The 25,144-nt window shown below is 51.3% G+C and overlaps 1 protein-coding gene across 3 annotated transcripts in view; it reads right to left on the minus strand.

Annotated features, from left to right (window-relative positions):
* The window catches only part of MEGF11 (multiple EGF like domains 11), a 389,787-nt gene that overhangs the window by 222,224 nt on the left and 142,419 nt on the right, over positions 1 to 25,144 (minus strand). For 2 of the 3 annotated variants that reach the window (XM_029237751.1, XM_029237749.1), the window contains exons 1-3: positions 14,934 to 15,070; positions 10,151 to 10,252; positions 6,035 to 6,135 (exon numbers count right to left, since the gene is read on the minus strand). In XM_029237751.1, coding sequence (XP_029093584.1) covers positions 6,035 to 6,135; positions 10,151 to 10,252; positions 14,934 to 15,070 — 340 coding nt within the window. Of the gene's footprint in view, positions 1 to 6,034; positions 6,136 to 10,150; positions 10,253 to 14,933; positions 15,071 to 25,144 lie in introns of those variants that run through there. The other variant, XM_029237750.1, reaches the window with a different exon arrangement.

Here is a 25,144-nt window from a genome sequence, read left to right on the forward strand (position 1 = left end):
CAAAACAACTGCAATAGTAAAGCAGGGGCACCTAAATCCCAAAATGGCGTGAGGCATTTACTGGAGTTAAGTTTTACGCACCCCTCAGGTTCCTGTGGTGCAGCCAATCTCCCAGATCTTCTGCTGTGGCTCCCGGCCCCTCAGCCACCATCACACGGACGGACAACCCAACTAGGTACCCAAGTATGCTGAGCACTCTCCCGGGCCACAGCTCGGCCCAGCAGCCACATACCTGGAGTTTCTGGCTAATCCCTCAGCTTCTGGATTTGGATGAAAACCACATGGCCCCGGGTGGGCTCCGGCATTCCCAGCAACCACTGAAAGGGCTAGGCTACATGGTCTGGAAGTCGGGGGGGAGTTACTGCTCCACGGGGGAGACTCTGACCAAGGGGAAATAAGAGACAGGGAGGTTGTGTAGAGAAATTCCCCCTCTTTGCTGACTACTCTGAGACGTGCTCTCTTCCTGTTACCCATCAGGAGAAGCCCTGAATACCAAGGGGATGCACCTGTTAAGAACCCGCTGGGCTCTTTGCAATTGACCGGAAGCTGAGGTCAGCACAGCAGCCATGACTTAGCATAACGAAGACCAGTGGTTTTTCAAAGTGTGGGTCCCATTCCAGTAGCACCAGCATCACCTGGGAACCTGTTAGAAATTCAAATTCCCCAGCTCCACCCCAAACCTTCTGAATTTGAGACTCGGAGCCTGGGGCCCAGGAGTCCGCATGGTAACAAGTCTTCCAGGTGATTCTGAGATTAGGTTATCAGGTGTTCAATAAAGTATTTGCATGAACGGTGCATTGTAATTACTGTGGCATCTATGGCACCTGTGATAAACATTAATACTACTCACTAAATATCTCTGGCCCTCCGCCTTCAAGACCCGCCAGACCCTCTACTCTCTGCCAAGCCAACCAGCAACATTGCTCCATCAGCCTGGGTCCTGGAGTGACATTGACAAAAAGCAGACCCCAGCTGGCCCACAATGGACAAGTAATATGAACAAGGAATAAAATCTTATTGTTTTAAGCCACTGGGATTTGGGTGTTGTTTATCACTGCAGCATAACCCAGCTCATCCAGTCTGACATGGGCCAATATTTTCAAAGAACAGAGCTTCCCTAAATGCTCACCGCCCTATCTCGCAAGAAAAGAGAAAGAAGGAAATGTGTTGTACCCACTGATCTTCAGGAAATGTCTGATGCTTGGGCAACCAAGAGCGGCCAGGACTCAGCTGTCTCTGTAGATAATGGGAGGGGACGGGCAGCTCTGGTGCAGATGGTTCTAGAAGGGCTGCCAAGGGCTCTGGGATGAGGGCGGCAGTTCTGGGTCAGAGGAAATGGTACAAAGAGGAGGAAAAATAGGCCACCCTGCATCTGTACCAAGCTTTATGCTTTCCAGGACACTCTCACTCATTGTTTCATCTTTCCTCCTTCCATGCACAGGGACGATCCATCCTATGCCACCGTGGGCCCAGAGAGGCAAAGGGACTTGCCCAAGATTGCACAGCAAACTGGTGGCAGAGTCAACCAAGGTTTTCGCTCCCAGGCAAGCGTCCTCCTAGCACCTGCCAAGAAACAGTCTCCAGGAAGGTGGTTTTGGAGGGAGGTCGATGTCCCCCTGTCCCTTCTCAGAGCACAGGTGACGCTCTTGTACAGCGTCCTGAGGACTCTGGCATCAAATGGGTTCTCACCAGGTCCTTGTGAACTTGGAGGTTTCTGGCCTCCAAGGGGTGGAGAGGGAGGAATGGAGGTTCAGGGGCTACAGGGCAGCAGCTCATGAGTGCTCCCAGGTTTACAAGCTTCTCATCTGGCACCCAGCACCCTGGGCACCATCCTTCACCCTCTCACTACCATTTCTCCCTCTCACAAGTTCCCAGACCCTGGGGTCTCCCCTGTCTCGTAGAGAGACAACAAAGCTCGTGGGGGACTGGCTGGTTCCCTCTCCCTTTCCTCCCATCACAATAAGCAGGACAGAGTCCTGGTAACGGCTGACACTCACCTGTTACGGGTTGAACTGTGTCCCCCTAAAATACATATGCTGAAGTCCTAACTCCCGGCAACACAGAATGAGACCTTATTTGGAGACAGGGTCTCACAGAGGTAACCAAGTTAAAATGAGGTCGTCAGGCTGGGCCCTAATCCAATATGAAGTGTCCTTATAAAAGGGGAAATTTAGAGACAGACATTCACAGGGAGAAAGCCATGTGAAGAACAGAGTTATGGGGCCACAAGCCAAGGAACTACCAGAAGCTAGGAGAGGGGCTTGGAAAAGATCTTCCCTCCCATATGGTCCCTCAGAAGGAACCAACCCTGCTGACACCCTGATTGTGGACTTCTAACCTCCAGAACGGGGAGACAATAAATTCCTGCTGTTTAAGCCACCTAGGCTGTGATGCTCTGTAACTCTTTACCCTGTAACTTCCTGATCCTCATTCCGTGTTCCCCCTTCTTCCTAAAATCACCTCCACTGACATCCCTCTCTGCACTGCATCCCCTCAGTGTCAATCAGAACATGACTTACAAGTGGCCTAGCACCGAGCTGGTACCCAGGAAGATATAGAAATGAATTTGAAGTAGAGACAGTTGGAGGCATCAAAGAATCTAGACTGAGTGTGTGGTCCCAGATTCAAGTCCTAGCCCTGCCACTGTTGTGCTTTGGGAACCTGGGAGAAGCCCCTTCCTCACTCTGGACGTCAGTGTCTCACCTGTACTGTGATAAGGTTGAATTAAATGATCTGAGTTTCCTTCCGGCTGTGAAATTCTGCAGTTCTCAGTCAAGATAATACATGTTTGCGATCATTTTTGTACCCTTCCCTAGAAGTTTTTTTTTTTGTTTGTTTTTTTTTGCGGTATGCGGGCCTCTCACTGTTGTGGCCTCTCCCGTTGTGGAGCGCAGGCTCCGGACGCGCAGGCTCAGCGGCCATGGCTCATGGGCCCAGCCTCTCCGTGGCATGTGGGATCCTCCCGGACCGGGGCATGAACCCGTGTCCCCTGCATCGGCAGGCGGACTCTCAACCACTGCGCCACCAGGGAAGCCCTTCCCTAGAAGTTTATTCTTGTAACCTCACCCTAGGGTCCACTTGCTTCATGAACCTCTTTCCTCACTCCCATGACCACCTAGACTCTGACTAGTCCCTACCCATTTCCCTTGATCAGGCCCCATCAGTTAACATGCTTGCAAAGCAGAATGAGAAGGCATTTAATAAATACTGGGTTGAAACACCCTTCAAGGGCTTCCTCTTCTGTCTGTAGCGGATTTCTCCTTAACACTCAGCAAGAGGGCGTGGCTAAAAGACAACCCCTCCTCTTTAGTCCTTTATACACCCTACTTTATAGAGTTGCCTGTCAAAGCACCGACAACACCCTGTTGCACGTATTCGTGAACCAGACCACCTCCTCCCACCAGGTCGCAGGCTCCCCGAGGCAGGAACCATCTCTCTTTTGCATCTACATTCCCCAGCATTTGCATAATAGGAAGCAACAAATATAAGTGGAGTGGATAAACATGGGCACATGGCAGAAGCTCTTCACCGTGGGTTGGAGGACCCTTAAGGGTTTCAAGGGATCCATGAACCCACTTAAATTGTGTGCAAAGGACTGTGTGTACGTGTAGGTTTATCTATGTAGTGCGCATTTTCCCATGGAGAGGGTCCGTGGAGCCCTGAGAAATTAAAAGAAAAGCCAAGGCTGAAAAGATGTTAAGACCCAAAGCCATGAAGTAGGGAGGTGACATTTATTAAGCCCCTACCCTGTGCTGTGCCTGGTGGTGTAGGTGTTACTATTCCTGCTTTGCATGAATGGAAACTGACATTCTGAGAGGTGACATCTTGGTTCACGAAGAGAGAAGTAGCCCGTCCAGGGTGGTTCAGAGCAGACTCTGGAGCCACAGAGCCTAGGTTCAAATCCCAATACTATCACTTTCTAGTTCTGTGATCTTGGTCAAGTTACTTAATTGCTCTGCGACTCAGTTTCCCCATCTGTAAAATGGGAGAAATGAGGGTACCTACCCCGGAGAGCTGTTGTGAGGAGTTGATGTGTTAATGTATGTAAAGTGATCAGAATGGTGCCTGGCATGGGGTGTGTACGCTGAAGGTGATGACGAGGAGGGTAAAGAGGAAGATGCTGGGACTGGCGGAGCTGAGCTGCAAACCCAGGCCTTGCCCTTCAGTGCCATTACTGCCAGCACTCAGCATGCCACAACGCCCCATCTCGCTGCTGAAACTCTCCTGTGCCCTCCTAGGAAAAGCCTTCAGACCTGAAAGGGGCTTTTCTAGCTTGGCTTCCTGGAGGTGGACAGGTCTGTGGCACCAGTTCGGCAGGCAGTCCCTGGCCGTTACAGAAGGAGTATGTGGGAGGTTATAAGCGACCTTTCCCGGCCAGCGAGACTGAGCCTATACAATCACGACACTCTGCTTCTGCTCTGCTCTTCATTTTCCAAGAGCTTTCCCAACATCCACGAATAGAAATTAGAAAGGGGATGCGCTCATCCGTTCCTGGAGCCACACGCTGACGTCCAAAATCCCTTTATCATTTCCCTGAGTCCATCGCTGTGACCTGAGCTCCAAAGGGCCACTCACAACCATCCCGCTCAGGCTTGATAAATCCCGTGTCCCACCCCACACCTGACTTTCACTCTGCTTCGAGCAGACAGAGCAGCAGCAGTAAAGTCTTCAACCTGATCTCACTTCTACACCTGGGCCCCCCCAGTAACCCCATCCCAGGTGAAGTGTCAGCCAAGGCCTTGTTCCAGCCCAGTCTTCTGCCCTGCTCCTGGGAAACAGCCTTTTGGGGTTTGCTTTGGGTGAGTATCTTTGTATCTTTCCTGCGAAACCATCACTATTGCACTTGTTCTCGAGAGCACTTTTCATTTATTCCTGTAATGCAATTAGAATCGAGTTTCTTTAGCATTAGGGGAGATGTAACGTCAGTAGGGAAAAATTGTCATTTCATTCCCAACGTCAATATGCCCACTCTGCCCAAATTCTCTCTCTGGTGCTAGCTTGCTCTACCCTCCCGAATGGCAAGGAGAATACTAAAAAGGAGATTCACTCTCCAAATCTGCCTCCAAATGAAGAGGCAGAAGCTCTGGGGCTGGATTCTCCTCTCAGTCATTAAACGGGGGCTCCTAGCTACTCTGACACTCTCCTGCAGTTGAGGGAACCCCTAATGCCCAATGGAAAGCTCCATACTGGCCCCGTCTACTGTTCAATGGTGAGTGGGAAAGAGTCCTCTAGACTCTGACAACAGGACCCTACAATCATCCTCCCAGAGAGGTTGAGTGACTTGCCCAAAGTAACATGCCTGGGAAGATGGGACCAGAACCCAGATCTGCAGGCTCCTGGGTGTCTCCTACTGCATGACAATGCCCTCCACCCAGAGGGCCTGTGGCCACCAGAAACTTAGCTCTTATCTCCCTGGGGGCACTAAGGCTTCAGTTTTCTGTAGACACACAGGGGAAGAGATGACATGAATCTTTTATGCACCCACCTTTTCTTCAGTGTCTCCCAGTCCTTTTTGGAAATCCTCCCATTTACTGGAACCAGTCCCTTGTGAGCTTACTCTTGCCATCCTCCTTCTAGGTGCTACGATCTTGCCATCGAATGATCCCACCTTCCCTGCTTCCTCACTTCCATCCATCCATCCATCCATCTATCCATGCATCTCTCCATCTCTCCATCCATTTATTCATTCACCTCTTCCTTCCTTCTTGAGCACCTCAGCTCTGCGCCAGGCGCTCAGCACTTCTTCCCCATTGCTCCTCAGAGCACCCACTCCAGAAGAATCCACTTCTCTCCTGACACCATCAAAGCCTAGAACTGCTGTGCTAACATGAACCCTCTTAGGAGGTTAATCTGGTAGACAAATCTGTGCTAATGCGTTTGCACCAGACCCATTATCCCCTCAGAACCGGCAGCAGGCAATGATTTCTGGAGCCTTCAGGTCAGCTGAGGCCTGCTGCCCAGGGCCTGGATAACAGGCCTACCTCCCTTTCCCTTGTCCCCCTTCCCTCCCCTCCCCACTGCAGCCCCCACATACGTATGCAGAAGTCTCCGCTTTCGTAGTAGCCAGGACAGCACTGGGACCTCCGCCGGTACATGGTCCGGAGCCCACGCCGATACGCTGTCTTATAACTGATCCTACGGCACAGAAAAGAAAGCCACTTGAAAGTACTGAAAATCAATCACTCCTGTTAGAATGATATTCGTGTTAAGCTGTATCAAGGATGCCATTCAATAATTACTTTAAAATGCATGGCGGCTTCGAATATGATGGAACACAATAAAGAAAAATCGATGGTGGGATCTGGGCCATTGTGATGCAGAATGTATCACTGACATGGCCACAGCATTTGCTACACCTGCTGACTTCTCGCCAATCCCTTCAGAGCGATACTTAGAAGGGCTGCAGAAAATACTTTCTGGACAGTAACTGGGGACTTCTGAAAACCTCCAGACCCAGAGCTGGAGCAGCCCATGGGGTGACCTTGATAGGAATTGGGCCCTGAGAGTTTCTATGCCAACTGCCACCACCCCAACCATGATTGCTCATGGCCCTGTGGGGACTGGTCTACCCAGTTGGAGAACTGAAGCCAAGTCAGCAAAAGGACCCTCTGAGTCTGACTAGGTCCCAGACAGTAGATTAATCTCCCTCCCACCAAAAATAACAGCCCCTGGGAAAGAGCTCCGCATGCCATCTTGGGAAGGCTCAGAACCAGCTCTGCAGAGGAAGAAGCTAAGATCCAGAGAGCAGAAGCTCTGGACGGGGAGTCAGAGACCTGGGTTCCAGTTCTTATGCTGACCTGAGTGTTGAGATGTGGTCCTGTGCCACAGAGATTTATAGGCAAAATCACTCAGTCTCTATCTGAGGCAGGTAGCATTATTATGCCCCCTTTATTTCTTTCTTAGAGTTTTTATTCCTATTTCGTTTTATGTACTCTCCTCCTTTGTTTTCTGGATGAGAAAACTGGGAAGTTAAATCACTTGTTTGAGGTCACACAGCTAATAAGTTTCAGAGGCAGAATTCAAACGCAAGTCACTCTAATTTCAAAGCCACTGGGCTTAACCTACTGCCCTTTGCCAGTTCCCAAGGGGTGGCTTTCTGGGCTAATGGGATGGCCATCATGAAGCAGTAGGACAAGGGAATGAATGGTGTGAGGACAGAGTCCTAAGGAGGGAGTCAGAATTGGGTACTGACAGGCAAAGCCCCTTCCTCACACATAAGGTCAAAATGGAGGAGATTTGAAGTGGCCATTAAAGACCAGAGAGAGGAAGTAACTTCCCAAGGTCAAGGTGTAACTTGGACTCAACCCAAGTCCTCGGGCCTTGAAGCCAGAGCTCTTTCACTTCCCCACCAGCACCCCAGAGGAGCCTGCCCTGTGGACCCCTCGTTGGGGGGCAGAGCCACGGGGTCCAGTCACTGGAGATGCCTATAGCCTGCTTTCCATGGAGGGTCAGGCCAACTTGGGCAGGGAGTCCTACAGCACAGGCTGGGCCAGCCCTACCAGTGCTTACAGCCCTCGCTTTATGACAAATGACAGTGCAGGACTCCAGGGAAATCTGTGATATTTGGGAATGTCACAAACTAAGGTCATTCTACTTTGTCAAAAATCCATAAGGGAAGGTAAGTAAGCCAGCCTCTAAGTGAAGCTACTTCCCCGGTACAGGAAGGCAGCTCCCGGCAATTTCAGTTGTATAAGCCTCCGAGATAAAGAATGACTCAGGGTTGACTAAGAAGTCACTCAATCCATGCCTCCCACCAAACAGAGTCATCCCCAAGCGCTTCCAGTGGAGAGGTGATCTCAGAATCGTTAAAGCCTCCCTAGAGAAAGATGTCCCCCACTGCTTCTACCTTCCCATCCTTGCTGGCTCCTTTCCTCTGGAAGGAGAGGGAAGGGGCCAGGGGCCAGGCTGCTATCAGAAGGATGCTGCGTTCAAACAAGCCATTCCACACTGAAGGAAACTGATGGTGCTGCTGTCAGCGTGCTCACCCTGGGTCATCAGGAAAGCTGCAGAGCCACTCAGTAAGTCAGCAAAATACTTCATGTTCCAGGAATGCAGCCTGTTTTAATAAGCAGCCACTCACTTACCCTCCCCCAGTGGTGATGGACGGCAGCGCCAGCCTCCGAGTACCCAGCAAAGCCACTTCTCAGAGAAAACTTGGCTCCAGCACAGGGCCTGACAGAGTCATGGAGGGAGCAGGACTTTTCTTTCTGCCTCTGCCTTTGACCAGGGCCACAGGCAGCTAACTTGGTCAACTAGGGGAGGTTAAGGGGATGCAGTAATGGCTGAGTCATTCCTATCAGATCAACCCTCCTGCAACCAACTCTGCAATCTGGGGAAAATATAAAAGACAACTACCTGAAAAGCACTAGAGAGAGAACAAAGGCAGATGCTGGAGGGAAGCAGACACTTCGAAGAAGGGAATGACACCAGGAAAGGTGAGGCCAAGGGCGGGCCCCAGTCAATAATATTCCAGATGGCTAAAATTCGGATAGAGGACACACGGCCTTACTGGTCTGAAGAACCACAGGACAAGCTGAGGGTAGACCCAGCAACTAGAAAGTGACAGGAGAAACCCTAGAAAGGAGACAGCCACAAGGAGGAAGCCCCATATTCTTTGTAAAATCTCTGCCCAAATTTCTGGCCCCTGAATTACACGTGTACAGGGCAGGTTCCAAGCAGTCCAGCAAAGGCTGAAAATACGAACTTTCAGAGTTTGGAAAACTGAGTTTAACCAAGTTAATTGGCTGCTAAAACAAACAAGCAAACAACAGCAACAACAAATTTGGAGGAACACAAGAGAATTCAGTCTCTACAGTCTCTGTTGTTCATAACGCCCAGAATACAATTCAAAATTACTAGACACATTACAGAAACTAGAAGATTGTACCTCTGTAAGAAGCAATCAAGGAAGACCAACCCTGAGATGACCCAGATGTTGGGATTAGCAGACAAGGATTTTAAAGCAGCTACTATATCTATGCTCAGTGTTTCACAACAAGTTACTAGCAAAACCCGCAAAGAAAACCAGGACTTTGGCCTTCCAGCATAGAGCAAGTTTCCCCATCCACATTTCTGTCCACCATGATTCCTGCATAACCTCGAAGAGCGACCCGGCCCACAAATAGGAAGTAAAAAAATCTGGAAACAACACAGATGCTCAGAAACTACGAAACGGGCCTACCAGGTGTCCTCTCTCTCACTCCCTCACTGACCCTTCATCTGCTGAATTTTCACTCCTCAAATAACAAAGCTACCTTGCCTGTATCTAATACCTCACTCTTCTCCACTTTCCCCTGCTCTTTTCACAGTATTTGCACATCCCTGGCGCTGCAGGTAGGTGGGGCAAGGATCATTATATGTTTGATCAGTACACAGGGAGTCCCAAAATAGAGTGACTTGCACAGGGTCATCCAAGAAAACATGTTTTCTCTTCCTTCCTCTCCTGTCTCTCTGGTGCCATGAGGGCATGGCACGATTTCCAGGAGGACTGCAGACAAGGAAGCAGAATTCCCACGTGCAGTCGTTCAGATGGAGTGCTTCCCATGGGCAGCCTGACCAAGGCGCCAAGAGGTGCTGGTCTATAGCCTGCACCCTGTTCTCCAAGCCGGGTACGCTGCACAGGGCTACATGTGCTCTGACGGGGGCCCTCTGAGGTTTGATTTCCCCCAGAAGCAGACTCTGAGGCAAGGATTCAAAAGCAAGTAGCTTATCTGGGAGATGATCCTAAGAAGCACTGGGAGGGGTGTAGTAAAATGAGACAGGAAAGTAAAGGCAGCCAATTCAGGGTGTACTTTTGAGCAGCTTCCCGCTGTGGGTGACTGAGGTTCCATCCCGCTGGGGACCACAGATATGTGCAGAACATGCCTCAGAGTTGGGTAAGGAAGCTGGCGTATTTTTCTACTAATTCCCCATCTGCCATTGGGTGAGGGATGCCCTCCAAGGGCAGTAATTCTCTAGCACTTCTAGCCTGCCCTGCCCATAAGCCGCTCTGACTACAAAGAAGCCCTCAGCAGAGCCTCTCCCGTGAGTACCAAGAGTGGGTGCCAAGGGGATGCAGGCGGTGCACTGACTCCATCTGCTAGGGGGGCAGGAAGGTGAGCCTGAGGGCCTGCCTCCTTCCCCCCACTCACCATCTGAGAGAGGTACTCACCGATGCCTGGTACACTTGAACCAGTTGAGGATGTCTGTGCATCGCGTGTAGTAGATCTGATCAAAGGGGTGTGCGTACGATTCCTGCACGGTCACGGCATAGCTGAGAACCAGATAGGAGATGGAAGCTGTGGTCAGCCGTTGGGAGGCAGAGCTGATATTCAGGATGGGGTCTCCCTCCCCAGGGGAGCCAGGCCCCACAGCCAAGTGTCCAGGAGCTCCAACCCCCCCACCCTAACCCCACTCTCCTCCTCCTGCCCTGGGTACTCTCCGCATTCAAACCTCCCTGACTCCAGGCTAGATCCAGGACACACCCCTTACTGCCCTGTGGCCCAGCTCGCTTTCCGAAGTTCTGGTTCATTTGTTCATTTAACAGAGAATGAATAAAGGAGGGTTTCCATTTATTCTATGTGGCTCTGGAGGGCCCAAAGCTAGCACGTTTTAAAATACTTAATGTTTGTTCAGATCTTTATGGTCTTCAGAGCACATGCATGGAAGCTGATCTTTGCAGCAACTCTGAAATAAGTGGTCCCATTTTACAGATGAAGAAATGAAGGCTTAGAGGCAGCTTGTCCAGCCCACACAGCTGGTACCAATAACTGTTAATATTTGAACACCCTGTGTTAAATATTTTAAGCCCTCTTAATCCTCACATAATGTTTTTTTTTAAAATTTCTCATTATTATTATTATTCTTTGGCTGCGTTGGATCTTCGTTGCTGCACGTGGGCTTTTCTCTAGTTGTGGCGAGCAGGGGCTACTCTTTGTTGCAGTGCGCAGGCTTCTCATTGTGGTGGCTTCTCTTGTTGTGGAGCACAGGCTCTAGGCAACCTGGCTTCAGTAGTTGTGGCTCGCGGGCTCAGTAGTTGTGGTTCACGGGCTCTAGAGTGCAGGCTCAGTAGTTGCGGCGCGCGGGCTTAGTTGCTCCGCGGCGTGTGGGATCTTCCTGGACCAGGGCTCGAACCCGTGTCCCCTGCATTGGCAGGCGGATTCTTAACCACTGCGCCACCAGGGAAGTCCCCTCACACAGTCTTATAAGGTAGGTGGTGGCATTGTTATCCTCATTTTACAGATGAGGGAACTGAGCATCAGAGACGTTAAGTGACTTCCCCAAGGTCACCCATTACCCTCTGCTTTATTATGTCTCTAGTATAGCTGGGGATGCAACGAGGACATGCCCCCAGACCTCCTGATCGAAGTGGTATCTTGTTACCTGCCTGTTAACTGTAAACCTGGACCAGGGGGTAGAAGCCACAGGGAAGCAGCTCCCAGCTTTATCAAAATAAACCTTTCCACCTGCCCGTGCTGGCAGGAGAGGTATGAAAAGGCAGTGAAGCCAGGGTGTAAAGTGAGGACTCACACTTCCTATGCAGGCTGGGAGAGGACCTCTGCTGAGATTTTAGGGATTAATTTTTATGTCAGTTGGTATTATTCAGTGTTTTTCCCCAGAAGGCTCACTCACTTGGTCCAGATGGCCAGGTCCAGGCTATAAAAGCCCGTCTGCTTTGCCTGAGAAAACTGTCGGTTTACTTGCAGGGGGGCTGGGGCAGGCCAGCCCCCCGAGTGGGTCTCTAGCAGGCTCTCTGCTGGCAGAAATGTCAAAGGTCTAGAATTCAGAAAGAGGAAGCCAGGAGCAGTCAGCAATGCACATGTACTCAGGGTGGTGGGAAATTCTGTTTCTCTGAAGCACGGAGGATGTGAGAAGGGTCCTTGCTGAGCCTCTACCAGCCGGCACATCAGAGATGTGCGTCAGAGGCACAAGTCTATGCAGACATGGCCTGAACCCATTTCATCTCCAGGCTTGGAGAAACTGAGCTCGACACCCGCCCCTAGCGTCCCAAAGCCCCTTCCAACTCTGAAAATCTATGACCCTGGGCTCCTGCATCTCTACTGAGTCTCTCACTTAGAGGCAGGATAAGAGTACAGGGGCTCTGGGTCAGGTTTGAACCCTGTCACTTGTTAGCAGCCTGTCCTTAGATATAATACTTAGCTGGTATAAGCTTCCATTTCCTTACCTGTAAACCTATGATAACTATTACCAGGGACTTCATATCATTATTGCAAGGATCAGGATGGCAGTGATAGTATCTGTCTCTCAGAGTGGTGGGAAGGTAAAGCAAGATAACACAGGTAAAATGCTCAACACAAGATAATACACATAAAATGCTTAACAGGTACACTGTCAGTGTCTAATAGATGCTGGCCGTCATCATTATATGACTGGCAGTGACACACCTCCTTGCCAGGCACTGAGGGATAGTTCCTCCCTGACCATAATACGGGATGGGGAGAAAGACCACACACAGACCAGACTCCCTGCCTTTGTTAAGCACCTGGGGGAATCAGGCACCCCTTGTAGCACAGACAGGGACAGTGGGTGCTCAGAGAAAGGGCAACAGCCCAACAGAGACGGTGGGGAGGGTGTCATGGGGAACAGATCCAGCTCTGCAGGGGTGCCCTGAGCCAAGCAAGTCAGGCAACCAGAACTTGAACCAACTCCAAGTCCCCGGGTGAAGCGTGGTTTAACACGCTCATTTGCCAACATGCTAACGAGGGGCCAGATTAATCTTGTAAAGCTGGGCTTTGCTAGCCAGGGGAGGTCCTTCTGCTGGGTTTTATGGTGGAGGGGCGTAATTGACGAGGAGCCATCCAGAAGCACCAATCCAGCTGGGAAATTCTCCCTAAGCGGTCTCAGGGGACCAGGGTGTGTTCCTGGAATGACACAGACTAGACTCATCCACGTGTAGATGGCAATGGAGCTCAGCTGGAAGAGCCAAGAAGGAGGAGGCGCCCGGTGGCACGGGGCATCACACAAGACCTCCTCCCTAGGGGCAGGAGAAGCCCCAGACCTCCTCTTAGCTGCTGGAGTCTCTCCTTGTCCTCCCATCAAAGCAGTAACTTCAGCTGACAGCCCGAACAGCCTGAAACGCCGGCTCAGCGCAGGTTCGGATCAGAGTATTTCCACATTCCAAATGTATTCACGTCGGGCAGGTTTAGAAAATTAGTGAGTTTGGTTTAAGTTTGAACTGATCCACTGGTGCAAATGGCGCTCAGAGAAAAGGGAAGTCAGGGTGGGCCCTACCATCAGGGAAGGCTTCCTGGAGGAGAGGTTGGAGGCACTGGGAAAGGCAGAGGTGAGCAGACAGGAAAGAGGCGTTCCAGAAGCCGGGATACAGCACAGACTTCGGCAGGAAGCAACGGAGTCCCAGCTGGGAAAGGTGGATGAGACGGAGATTGCTGAGACTGAAGTCTGCAAACCAAAGACTAATGTGGGAGTCACCTGCTTTCTCCCTCACCCACTGGGAAATAAAGGTTTACATTCACCAAAACTAGAAGAGGTAAGGGGCCTGGATCACCACAGAATCATGTGGAAAGCTTATGAAAACTGCATATGCCTAGGCTCTACCCCAGACCTACGGAATCAGAGTCTCTGCGGAGAGGACCCAAGAGAATCTGCTTTTCACCAGCACTTCAGGGTGCCTGATGTGCAGTGAAGTCTGTGATAACTGTTCCTGCAAAGCTGGAGTTGTCAACAAGAAAAGACAATAATTGAGCTTCACGGTCCTCAAAGCCCTTTCATGAAACTGGTACCTTGATCATCCAACAAGCCTGTGAGGCAGGGGTAACGATTCCTCCCACTTTACAGAGGCAGAGGTAGGCTTCAAGTGGTTCAGAGACATCCCCAAAGTCACAGGGCTAACAGACAGAAAACTCCAGACTGGTGTGAACCAAGGTCTCATCACTGATCTCGTGTTCTTCCCACTTCACCAAAAAGGATCACGCTGGTGGCAACGCTGCCTTCCGCTCCAGCCTCGACTCTGTCGGGACCCCTCATGGAGCACCTGGTCACTGGAGACCACGCTGGTGTGGGCACCATCCCTCTGCCTCCCAGCCAGTCCCGCCAGGCCCTGGGTGGGGGGACTTTCCCTGCCGTGGGGCTGGGGCATTCACCCTCACAGGCATGGAGCACGGCCCTCCCCACTCACCTGCCCTCCTCCACCATCCGCTTCCCCCATCGGGCCCTCATCTTAATTTTATTCATTTGATTTATTAACATCTAAGTGACAGAGTCATCCTGGTCAGCATGGCCAATCAATTCCAGGGTATAATTCGGTTTTTCCTGATTGGGTCTCTGGTCACTGTCTTTCTGCTCACCAAAATCGATACTTTCACCTTGTGCTTCAAAGTCAGGCCATCTGCAGAGCCCCGGCCTGTTCCCCCTGGACCTAGTGCCGCAGCCACAATGCAGCTGCCCTTCCCCTGTCAGCCCTCTCTAACCCCACCAGATCAGAAGCAGCAGGGCCCCCTCACCTACCCTGCTCGGGGCAGGCTGCTGGCTGCTCCGCACATCTGAGCTGCTGCATCATTGCCAATCCTGGGAGACCAGGAAGGCATCGTGGCATTGGAGAACAACTCATCTGGCCAGAGCCTCTCACTGCACCCCGCCTGTCTGGGGATGGGCACTGAGCCTCTCTGGGCCTCTACTTCCTCATCTGTAAAATGGCGGTAAGTGCAAATGCAGGGAGGAATACTGTCAACTACCAGACTGCATCAGTCACGTTGCCTGTCACTCAACGCCCCCACCCTGACCCCCAGAGCACTGAGTCTCAGACAGAATCTACACAGCTTTGGCCCACCTTTCAGCATCTGTGCTGTGTCCCCAGCTGGACTGCAGGCCCTTGGTGGACAGCTTCCGTACCTCCTGCCTCTGCTTTTGTCCCAACAGTGCCAAGCCCAGGGTGAGGCCCCGAGGGAGTGCCTGGCTGTCCAAGAACCGCATCTTACCTCTCCCAGTGGCTGCACACGTTGGGGTCCTCGGGGTTGAGGGAGAGGACGGTTTGCAGGAGGGAGCAGACAAGGATCCCTGCCACCGACAGCACCATCCTGGGCCCTGCGCGGGAGAACAAAGGAGGCAGCGTCATTAATCAGACCGTCTTCCCAGGCATCTGTCTGGGGCCATGACTCCTCGCGTGAAGCGGCGGAAGAGGCTCGCTAAGCTGCAAAGTCTCCCATCGTCATCATGTAATGAGCAGCTGATATTTCACACTTGCAGGCTTTGACTAACACCGCAACCCTTCACCGCTTCTGAGTAACCGGGCAGTGGGAAGGCTGAGTCAGGGAAACGTTGAAATTTTAGGCCAGAGCTTCTGAAAGTTTTTTGGTTCGTGGACTTTGAGAATCTAATGAAAGTTACAGACCTTCTCCCCCACAAAATGCACATACGCACGACATTTGGCTGTGATTTCAGGGTGCCCTCAGGCCCCTGAGCCCATCCTTGGACCAAGAACCCCTGATCTTCTACCTTAAGGACAACACCCTCCCCCTGTCCCTTCTCCCTCATCTTTGATGTGCTTTGCCCATTCACTTCCTCTCTCTACTCCCTCCTTCAATGAAGACAGAGAAAAAAGGTGTCTGGTATGGCCCTAGGGACAGGTAAGCTGAGAAAACCCTTCTTAGCAGCTCTGGTCCAACAAGCCACGCAGAAGCCTGGCCCTTACTTTTCTTGTTCCCATGGGCTATCAGCCACTGACACCCAGGGTGATGCATCTCTGCACGTCATACCAAACCGGGGGCGAAGGGCTTGGATAGCCTGGTAAGGGGCTTTGAGGAATCAGCTTGTAGAGTCTGATCCTGGCCCCTGAAGTGACAGCCTGAGTCAGGGGTTAAGTGGGCCTACCCAGCTACCAAGCCCCTTGGTCCTTGAATTGAGGATTCCCCAACAAAGGGCTCCTCATAGAGGCAGAGAACCATTAAGGTGGGAGCGGCTGAAATGACCTCCGAGACTCCTTCCTGTCCAGGACTCCGTGGTCCTACAGCCTTAGAGAACTGCCCAAGGGTTCCCACCTGGTGAGGGTGCAGGGGGCCCCAGAGCCACCCCCAGGGGACCTGCAATTCATGTGTGCTCAAACATCAGCTACAGACTGAACAAACACTATGACTCAGAAAGATAGCGCTATATTTCCCGTGTTCACAGATGCGATCGTGATTTGCTTAAAAGCTTTACTGAATTCGAAGGACCTTTTATTCTCAATCAGCCACATTAAAAAAAAAAAAAAGCAGCTTCTAACAGCTGGGGGCAGGGATGGTATAGAAACTCTTTTGACATTGCAGAAGGGTCCCCAGGATTGAAACGGTTGAGGATTTCTAGTCCATTGACCTGGAGTTTACCGACGAGAAGCACCTTCTTGGAGACAAGGAAGAGTAACATGGATGTTGCACACGCCCCCATTTGTACTCGGAGGGAAGCTAAATGGAGCGCCTGCCTTTGTGAAAGGTTAAACTCTCCCCTCCCAGCCCCAATAATTTCCTTGTTAAACTCTTTCTTAGCAGCTCCTTCAAAGATAAACAAATTGTCACAAATTCTGTGTAACCATGGGGGCCCAAATGATGATTAATGAGGTTTTCCTGTCTGAGATCTGGAAATAACCTGGCTAAACGGATTCTGAAAATCGGTTAAGAAAGAGAAAAGCAATTCTGGTGCTTCTGCACAATTTGCGGTCTGGGAGTTGCAAGCCACAGCCGCTCCCAACTCCCTCATACGCTCACCCCACCGGCCCCCAGGCCTCGGAGGCCCCACGAGCACCTGGACAGAGGGCGCCGCACTCACTGGGCCCTACACAGCGCTAGGGCTGCCGGTCATTTCAACACATTCTCCTCAAAGAGAAGGCGAGACCTTCACCTTTGGGAGGGGAAAGAGCCTGCCCGAGACATGGCATTGAGTTTGGAGGATGGGCATCTTCTTCCAGGTGAGGGTTGGGCTGATCAGACATCAAATAAATCAAGTAACGAAATAAACGAAGGGACAGCAGCGCTGAAAGGCATAAAGTCTGAACGCGAACTGCAGAGAAGGCCTCATCTTGATTCTCTCCACGGCCCTGTCTCGTTACTTTGGCCGCTCCTGTAATCTCCAGCATTCTCCCAAGAGGACCCCCTGGCCACATCTTCAAACTTACGAAGCTTAGAATATCAAAGGGTGAGGCCACCTGGACTAGAGGAGACTGTGCCTCTGGCCCCTTTTAATCCTTGTGATGGAAGAGGGGTGGCAGATGGAGGTAACTAGGATCGCGGCTATAATTTGGGAGATCTGTTGAAATCTTTGTGAAAACCTTTCTCTCTGAGTCGTCGGATCTGGACAGGACGGTTTGGCTGACTCCCACTGGGCGGTGAGATACCCGGGCACCAGGGCACAGAGAGGGTAACAGGTGTGTGGATAAGCACACAGGAGGTGGAAATGGGTGCGGGAGCACAGGACACCGCCAGCCAGGTGGCATTTACACAGTCTGAGGCCTCACTCCTCCGTTACCGTGTGTGTGTCAAGGCTACCGAGCAGGGAATGCTCCCCAGGACTCACCCCCAAGCCTCGATCAGCCCTGTCACCAGCATTCACAAAGTTCGCCATCTGAGGCCAAGTCCACCTCTGTGGTGGTGTGGTTGGGGGAGAAAGATGTCGGCCTGTGGGTGGAAGAGGTGACTCCCCTAGGACCCCCTCAGCCCTCAGAGTTTTTCCTTGAAGCGGCCAGTCTAAAAGATGCAACCTTATCACCCATCGCTCCTCCCCAGTCAGGCTGGCCCCATCTCCTGCTCTTTCTCTGCCAAGCCTCGCTCACACGGCTCCCCTGCCCTCAATGCCCTTCTTCCTCAACTCTGCACATCCAAACACCTGTCACGCCAGGTCCAGCTCAGGCCCCAGCCCCGCTCCCCCCGCCGCTGCAGGGCTTGGCACCTACCACAAGCCAGCACACTACACTCATGTAGCTTCCAGCCTGGCCGGCCGGTCCAGCGCTCATCACCTCCCATCTTGCCCTGACATCCTTCCCAGCAGATTGACTTCATCTTTCCAATGTGTCCGTAAATGCTTGGAGGCTGGGGTCAAGTCCTAGTCTGTTGCCAGTCAGTTCCTTTTGGGAACTGATCTTAGAAAATGTGTTTCTACTTGTCTCCGACATTTCACTGAGGTGGAGTGAAGAGCAGCCAGAAAGGAGCCATCCCCACCTGGGGGCAACTCATAGTCATTAACTTTAATGGGGCTTCCCGGGCTCTCTCTCTCTGAGGACAGATCCCAAAGACATATACTTATGAGATGACTGAGGGAAAATCAATCCCGCCGCGGTGCTTATTAGGCCGACTCTATTCGGAGTAACAGAGGTTAACACAGCAGTCACCATCTGACTTGGGGCATTAATAATTAAATAGGGCTTCCCTGGTGGCGCAGTGGTTGAGAGTCCACCTGCCGATGCAGGGGACACGGGTTCGTGCCCCGGTCTGGGAAGATCCCACATGCCGCGGAGCGGCTGGGCCCGTGAGCCATGGCCACTGAGCCTGCGGGTCCGGAGCCTGTGCTCCGCAACGGGAGAGGCCACAACAGTGAAAGGCCTGCGTACCGAAAAAAAAAATAATAATAATATTAATTAAATAAGAAAATGCCCCTGGTTTCACTTCAGAGGAAGAGAGCATGTAAGTAGATCAGCCGGTTCCCTCCCCTCTGACCCGTGCTCCTTGCATAGTAAGAAGCAGAGGAAAGGAGTGACGTTCCAGAGGTGGAGAAATTTCTTTCCTGACTGGAGGTATGGCTGCTTTACACCTGCTGAACTGGAGGTGAGGCTCACACCTACCTGCCCACAGGTGTAGTCACTCCGCACACCTGGCAGGGCCTGAACTAATCAAACTCCTGGAGCGCCACCTGCCCAGCCCTGGGCTGTGCTTCCAGGACACAAAGAAAGAACACGAGTCAGCTGCAGCCCATTTGCAGAGATGAAAGCAGCAAGCGGTTATGTCCCCCTGGAAGCCTATGGAAAACTTGGTGGAGGGGTGGGACTTAAGGCGCACAGAATGCGCAAAGGGAGAGGGCAAATAAATGGCATTCAGGGGAAGTACTGCATAAGCAAGCGACTGGAGGCAGGAACGTGCAGGTGGTACTGGAGGGTCTAGGAGGGTGTGCCCTGCAGAGCAGAAGCGGGCAACATGGGAAACTTTGGGAGGCGTTTTTGAAAATTTTGTTCTATGAAGCACTAGTCCCAGTAGATACTGATAAAAAATCTCCCAGACCAAGATTTCCCTGAGAGGCGAAGTTCAGGAAATGCTGCATGCTACGGCCTCATCTTAAATATCCACATTGTATCTGAGCAGACCTTAGGCTCTGGGAAGACCCAGAGTAAAGAGACCTGTTTGTTTCACCCAGTCTTTCCCACAGAACTTTCTAGTGAGCTCTGTAGCAGCAGACTTCTTCAGGATACTGGTTTGGTAAACTCTGCTCCTCTCCATCAACGTCAAGTCTGGAGGAAGTCCTGGTCCTGCCAATGTGCATCCTTAGAGTTTGCATCCATTTGTTTACGCTAACACCCGAGGGCCTTCTGTGCCTGGCACCTGGTGTTAAAGGGACTCTGCCACTGGGTATTAAAGACACACTGACATCACAGCAAAGGACCCCTCCTCCTAGCCTGGGCCTTCTGTCCTGGCCTGGGTCGGCCCTGCAGGCTGAGCAGACCTTACAGATGGCAGCATCTTCTGAAGGTCCTGCCTTCTGCTGGGGGCCCTGCCAGCACCAGCACCTGTAGAGTCCAGCTTGTCTCTCTGATGGCAACACACACCTGGCCAGACACCAGCTGCTCACATTAAGCAAGATGCATAAAACTGGGGCAGAGGGCAGACAGACAAACAGATGGCCTCTGCCCCAGGATCAGTCGTGATGACCTCATGGTCCATCTGTGCAAAAATCTCCCCCATCTGCTTCGCTTCCACCACCTGCCTAGTCCTCCTGACTGTGCCAAAAATCTTGGACACTGGAGCCTGGTCCGTGTAGCTGGAACCTGCTCTCTGTCCATCCCAGTCTCCTCTAGGGAGCCCTTCCTTCTCAACAACTTTGCATTGGCAGCAGGAGTGGTCAGGCACTATTTTGTGGGTCCTGGGAGGTTTCCAGTCACAACGCTGGGGATCGATTGGTAGTGGCTGCTTGGAATGCTCTCCTGAGGAAAGGAGCTGAGGGGAACATGCCATGATTGATTAGTAATGCCTCTCGTGGGCACTGGATGGGAGAGGGACACACGGGTGCCATGCACTTGTCATCCCTGTCTTACATTGCTGAACGGTTGTTTTAACTTTGGAAAGCGCTCCTCTCCTATATGAACCACCTGGATGTGGTCTCAGCTCTTCCCTCTGGGCCTTAGATCCTGCCCATCATTTTCCTTCCCTTTGTACCACACCATCAAAACACACTTCTCGAGGGCAGGGGTTTTGGTCTATTGTGTTCATTGACATCCCCAGAACCCAGACCATTGCCTGTACAGAGAGGGGCCTCAATCCATCTCTGTCGACTCCACAAATTGTTCACTCTACAGCCAACCACCCACCCCGACCTCTCAGCCATCCCGAGCCTCAGGATCAGCCACAGGATTGCCTGTGTTTGTCTTGACAGAGGCCACCAAAGACCTGTCCTGAGAGCAGGTCTTACCGTATGGGGCACTCCACCCTGCACTGACCTTGCACCGCAGAGACACCAATCTGTTGGCGATGGATACAGTGGGCACTGTGACATCCTGAAAGCGATTCAAAGACTCCTGCCTGGGCCACCCCGCCAACACTGGGGGATATCTGTTCCAGGAACCAGCACAAGGCGGGCATTGAAGCCCACTCAAAAGTTCAAGCTGCAATGGGGGACTGACTGGTGTTCCGAGAGCCTCATGAAAAGGCGCATTCAGGCTTGGGAAGCAGAAGAAGCAAACCCCAAACTGGCACTGATAAAGCAAACGTCTCACATTCCTCCCGGCATGTGGGTGTATAGAGAGAGATTTCTATCTTCTATTTATAGAACACACACACACACACATACACACACACACACACTCCTCTGTTTTTTTCCTGAATAAAACAAAAAAGCCAAGTTTGCACTCAATGGGGCAAATGCCAAGGTTATCATCCTGTCTAGTGGACCTTCCCCTTCATCTTCCCACTGTTCTCTCAGCTGGCTCCCAGTCCCCAAGCCCCTCTCTGTTTACTGGCCTTGCTGGGGGTCTGATTAGTGCCAGAGGAAAAGAGAAGCAGCGATCAGCCCACAATTAAGAGGCTTCACCCTTCGCCTTGATGAAGCCTCCTGCCCTTCAGCAATCCCACCAGGGGCCGGGCTTATGTTGAATGCTTTCTAATCTCCCTGCACCTAAAAAAAACAAAAAAAAAGTTTAAAAAATAGATCCATAGCTCTCAATCTCCAAAAGAGTGATTCCCTGACCGCAGAAGCACAGCAGAAATTCCCAGCGTCAACACGGAGGCCCCGCCAGGTGCCTGCCCGCTGGGATAAAACAGGGGATTGGAGTCACCTCCTGAGACATGGTAAACGTCCTCGTCCTAAGGCTCCACCAAACTGATAAATTCTGCTTTCTTCTTGGCCGGGAAAGCCTCGGGCTGCAAACCCTGAAAATGGCACCACGGAGGCCTGCAGTGCCCATTAATCAGGGTCAGAAGACTGTCCTGCCCCTGTGCCCTCAAGTCCTGCAGAGAACAAGTGGCCCTGACATTAGTCAGGCTCGGAGAGAAATCACAGCCTATCCCCAGGGCAGGGGAGCAGGGAGGGGGAGTGGACAGAGGTGTAGAAACCAACAAATTCATGAAGCACCCGCCTCCCTCCCCCATGATGTGCAACCCCTGGGCCCTGAGCCCTCAGCCCTCCCGTTCCCAGGCAGGCAGCAGCTGCGCCCCCAGCCTCCAGCCCCTCTGAAGACGAAGGGAGAAAACTTATCTGTGTTCTTAGGCCATTTCATTTCTCACAGAGCAATTATCTCCATCTTTCCATTTCTTTGCAAATCAGGGTACACTCAACCGGCGTGGCCAAACCAGAGGCTGCCTGTGCCCTCACCAACCCAGCCCACTCCGGGCCTGCTCTGCTCCCTTCTCCCACCCTCTCCCAGGGCTGTGGGGTTCTCTGAACTATGGGAACCCCACATGCCCTGGCATTAAGTCATGCCCGCATCCACAAAACCCTCATAGACAAGTCAGTCACTCAGGGCCATACAGCCCCAGCCCCATGGGGATTAGTCCCCATTCCCGCTCGCTCTGCAAAAATACATTTCTAAAACCACAAGATGCAACCACAGATGCCCAGATGGGAAAAGAGCACTGAGGGTTGGGGCCCTGTAGAGTGAGCCATCACTGGGTCAAGCCTCCCCATTGGGCTGAGCTGTGAGGCTGAACAGCTGGACAGCAAGCCACGTGGTACCAGAACTGGCACCTGGACAGACCTGTGAGCATCACCTGTCAACACCTCATCCCACAGGAGGACAAACTGCCCCCAGGTGACTTCAAGGTCACATGACACATTGGTGGCCGGGGCCATGGAAGGCAAAAGCAGAGCTGGACTGACATGGATTCAAATTCTGACTCCACCGTACTGGCTACTTAACCTGGATAAAGTCATTTACCTGCTTTGGGGCTGTTTCACAGCAATCAGGTAAGACCAACTTCACAGGGCTGTTAGGATATCAAATGAGTCAGCAGGTAAAGTGCTTGGTCCAGAATCTAGCACACAGAATGTGCTCAATAAAATATTAGTTTCCTGCTGACTCATATCCCGCCCCCCCATCTCAAAGACCCTTCCAACTCTCTAATTCTGAATTCTAGAATTTGTAAGGAGCTGGGTAAATACTGATGGAAAAATCCTCTGCTGGAAAGTCTAGGCTTGGCTATATGCATTTGGTGACTCCAGGGTGAGTCTTAAATGCACAATTACCAAGATGGTCTCATCTTTCATCCAATTTTTCAGCAAACATTTATTGAACACTTGCCAGTCATTGGACACAAAGACAACTCAGGCCGGTCCTGCCCCAAGACCCCAAACACCTGCTGGAGGGTGTGTGGGAATGGCTGTGAGAGGGCAGTGGACCCAGGACGTGGCTTAATTCAAAGCACTGAGGCCTTTGCCCGGCAGGAAGCCTCAGGCAAATGTGATGGGATATCAGAGACCCTTGCTGGAATTGATGCATACCATCCCCACAGGTCCCCCCACATGTTGAATCCGGCCCGTCTCCATACCAGTTGCCTCTGAATCCACTCTTGATCAGGGCTGCCTCCTCTGAAGGTGGGCAGCTTGTCCAGCCTCCCGGCTCTACTCTGTCAGGACTCAGAGCAGCTACATTTCCTCTCTCCCTTGGGTCTTCCCTCCTGAGTTCCAGCTCAGCTCAGGAGCAGCTCAGCTTTCCATGGCCCCATTCTTCTCTCTGCCTGCTAAGTCATTAACTTGCTGTGTGACTTGGGACAGGTTGCTTTCCTTCTCTGAGCTTCATTCTCTGCTTGTCCCAGAGGCTGGGGTCAGACTGTACCATCTCCTGGACTCTTCCAGCTCTACAGATTTACCTCCAGCATGTCTCCCTTCCCTGCCCTTCCCCTCCTCACATTCTTCTCTCTCTTCACCCCCACATTGGGTTTGCCCCATCTCCCAGCAGCAAGAAGATAAAGCAGCAGAGGCAGGAGAACTGGATTCTAGGTTTGGATCGTGGAGAACTCATTTCACTGCTCTGAGCCTCCTTATCCTCTCTGACTACATGGGAAGGATGAGAGAACGACCTGTTCTTGTGAGGATTAAACTGCAGCCCAGCACTGGAAATGTAGGTGTCAGTGGCATTGTGAGGGCGGGGACCCTAAGTTCCTGCCTACCTCTCTGTCCAATCTTCAGCACCCCTTTGAAGACCGGCCTCTTGTCTCGTGCTCTAGTCCAGCCCAGGGCCCACATCAGAGCAGCCTCTGCCCCATCACACCTTGGGGACCTCTTCTCACCAGTCAGGAGCTAAACAGGAGGGCGTGGTTGTCAGTCCACAGACTAGGGCAGCCTCTCCAGGTTTCCTTCTGGAACCTTCTGTACGTATCTAGGCCAGGAGAATCTGAAGCCAGACACCAACAAAGCCTGAGGGTCCTACACCTGTGCATTGGTTGTGGAAATGGGCATCGGTGTGTCCTAGAAAGCCGCTTGGCAGTATATAACAAAATGTTTTAATCTACATCTTTAACCCAGCATTCCATTTCTGCAATTTAACCTATAAAAATTGACCAAGGTCAAGGATAGGTTCAAGAATGTTACGTCATGTCTTAATAAAGAGATATTTATTTCAGCAGCATTGAAACAACCTGAATGCCTAAATCAGTAGGGTCCTTGCTAAATAAATCCCACCATGTACACAAAACAAAATATTATGCAAACATTAAAGATACTGATGTGTGGGAAAATATGGAAGCCTATACACTGGAGCATTAATAGTGGTCATCTGTAAGGGGAGGGGAACAGAGAAACATCACAGGACTTGTGCTTTTTTGTTTGTTTGTTTGTTTGTTTTTGTTTGTTTTACGTGGGCCTCTCACTGTTGTGGCCTCTCCCGTTGCGGAGCACAGGCTCCGGACACGCAGGCTCAGCGGCCACGGCTCACGGGCCCAGCCGCTCCGCGGCACGTGGGATCTTCCCAGACCAGGGCACGAACCCGTGTCCCCTGCATCGGCAGAAGGACTCTCAACCACTGAGCCACCAGGGAAGCCCAACTTGTGCTTTTTAAGTCAAACATTTTTGTTCTTATATTAGTGTTTCTTACAATGAGCATTATCATCACCTTAATCATAAAAGCAAACATATTTTAAGATAATATATGTAAAGCACTCCCACTCCTGCGCATATATACAGAAAAGATGAAAACCAATTCAAAAAGATACATGTACCCCAATGTTCATTGCAGCATTATTTGCCATAGCCAAGATATGGAAGCAACCTAAATGTCCATTGACAGAGGAATGGATAAAGAAGATGTGGTATATATATATGCTGGAATATTACTCAGCCATAAAAAAGAATGAAATATTGCCATTTGCAGCAACATGGGCAGACTTAGAGATTATCATACTAAGTGAAGGAAGAAAGACAAACGTCATATGATATCACTTATACGTGGAATCAAAAAAAAATGATAAAAATGAACTTACAAAACAGAAATAGACTCACAGACATAGAAAACAAATTTATGGTTACCAAA

This window comes from Monodon monoceros, unplaced genomic scaffold (genome assembly GCF_005190385.1).
Source record: "Monodon monoceros isolate NGI ecotype Baffin Bay Population unplaced genomic scaffold, NGI_Narwhal_1 Super_Scaffold_21, whole genome shotgun sequence".
Classification (NCBI taxonomy): Eukaryota; Metazoa; Chordata; class Mammalia; order Artiodactyla; family Monodontidae; genus Monodon; species Monodon monoceros.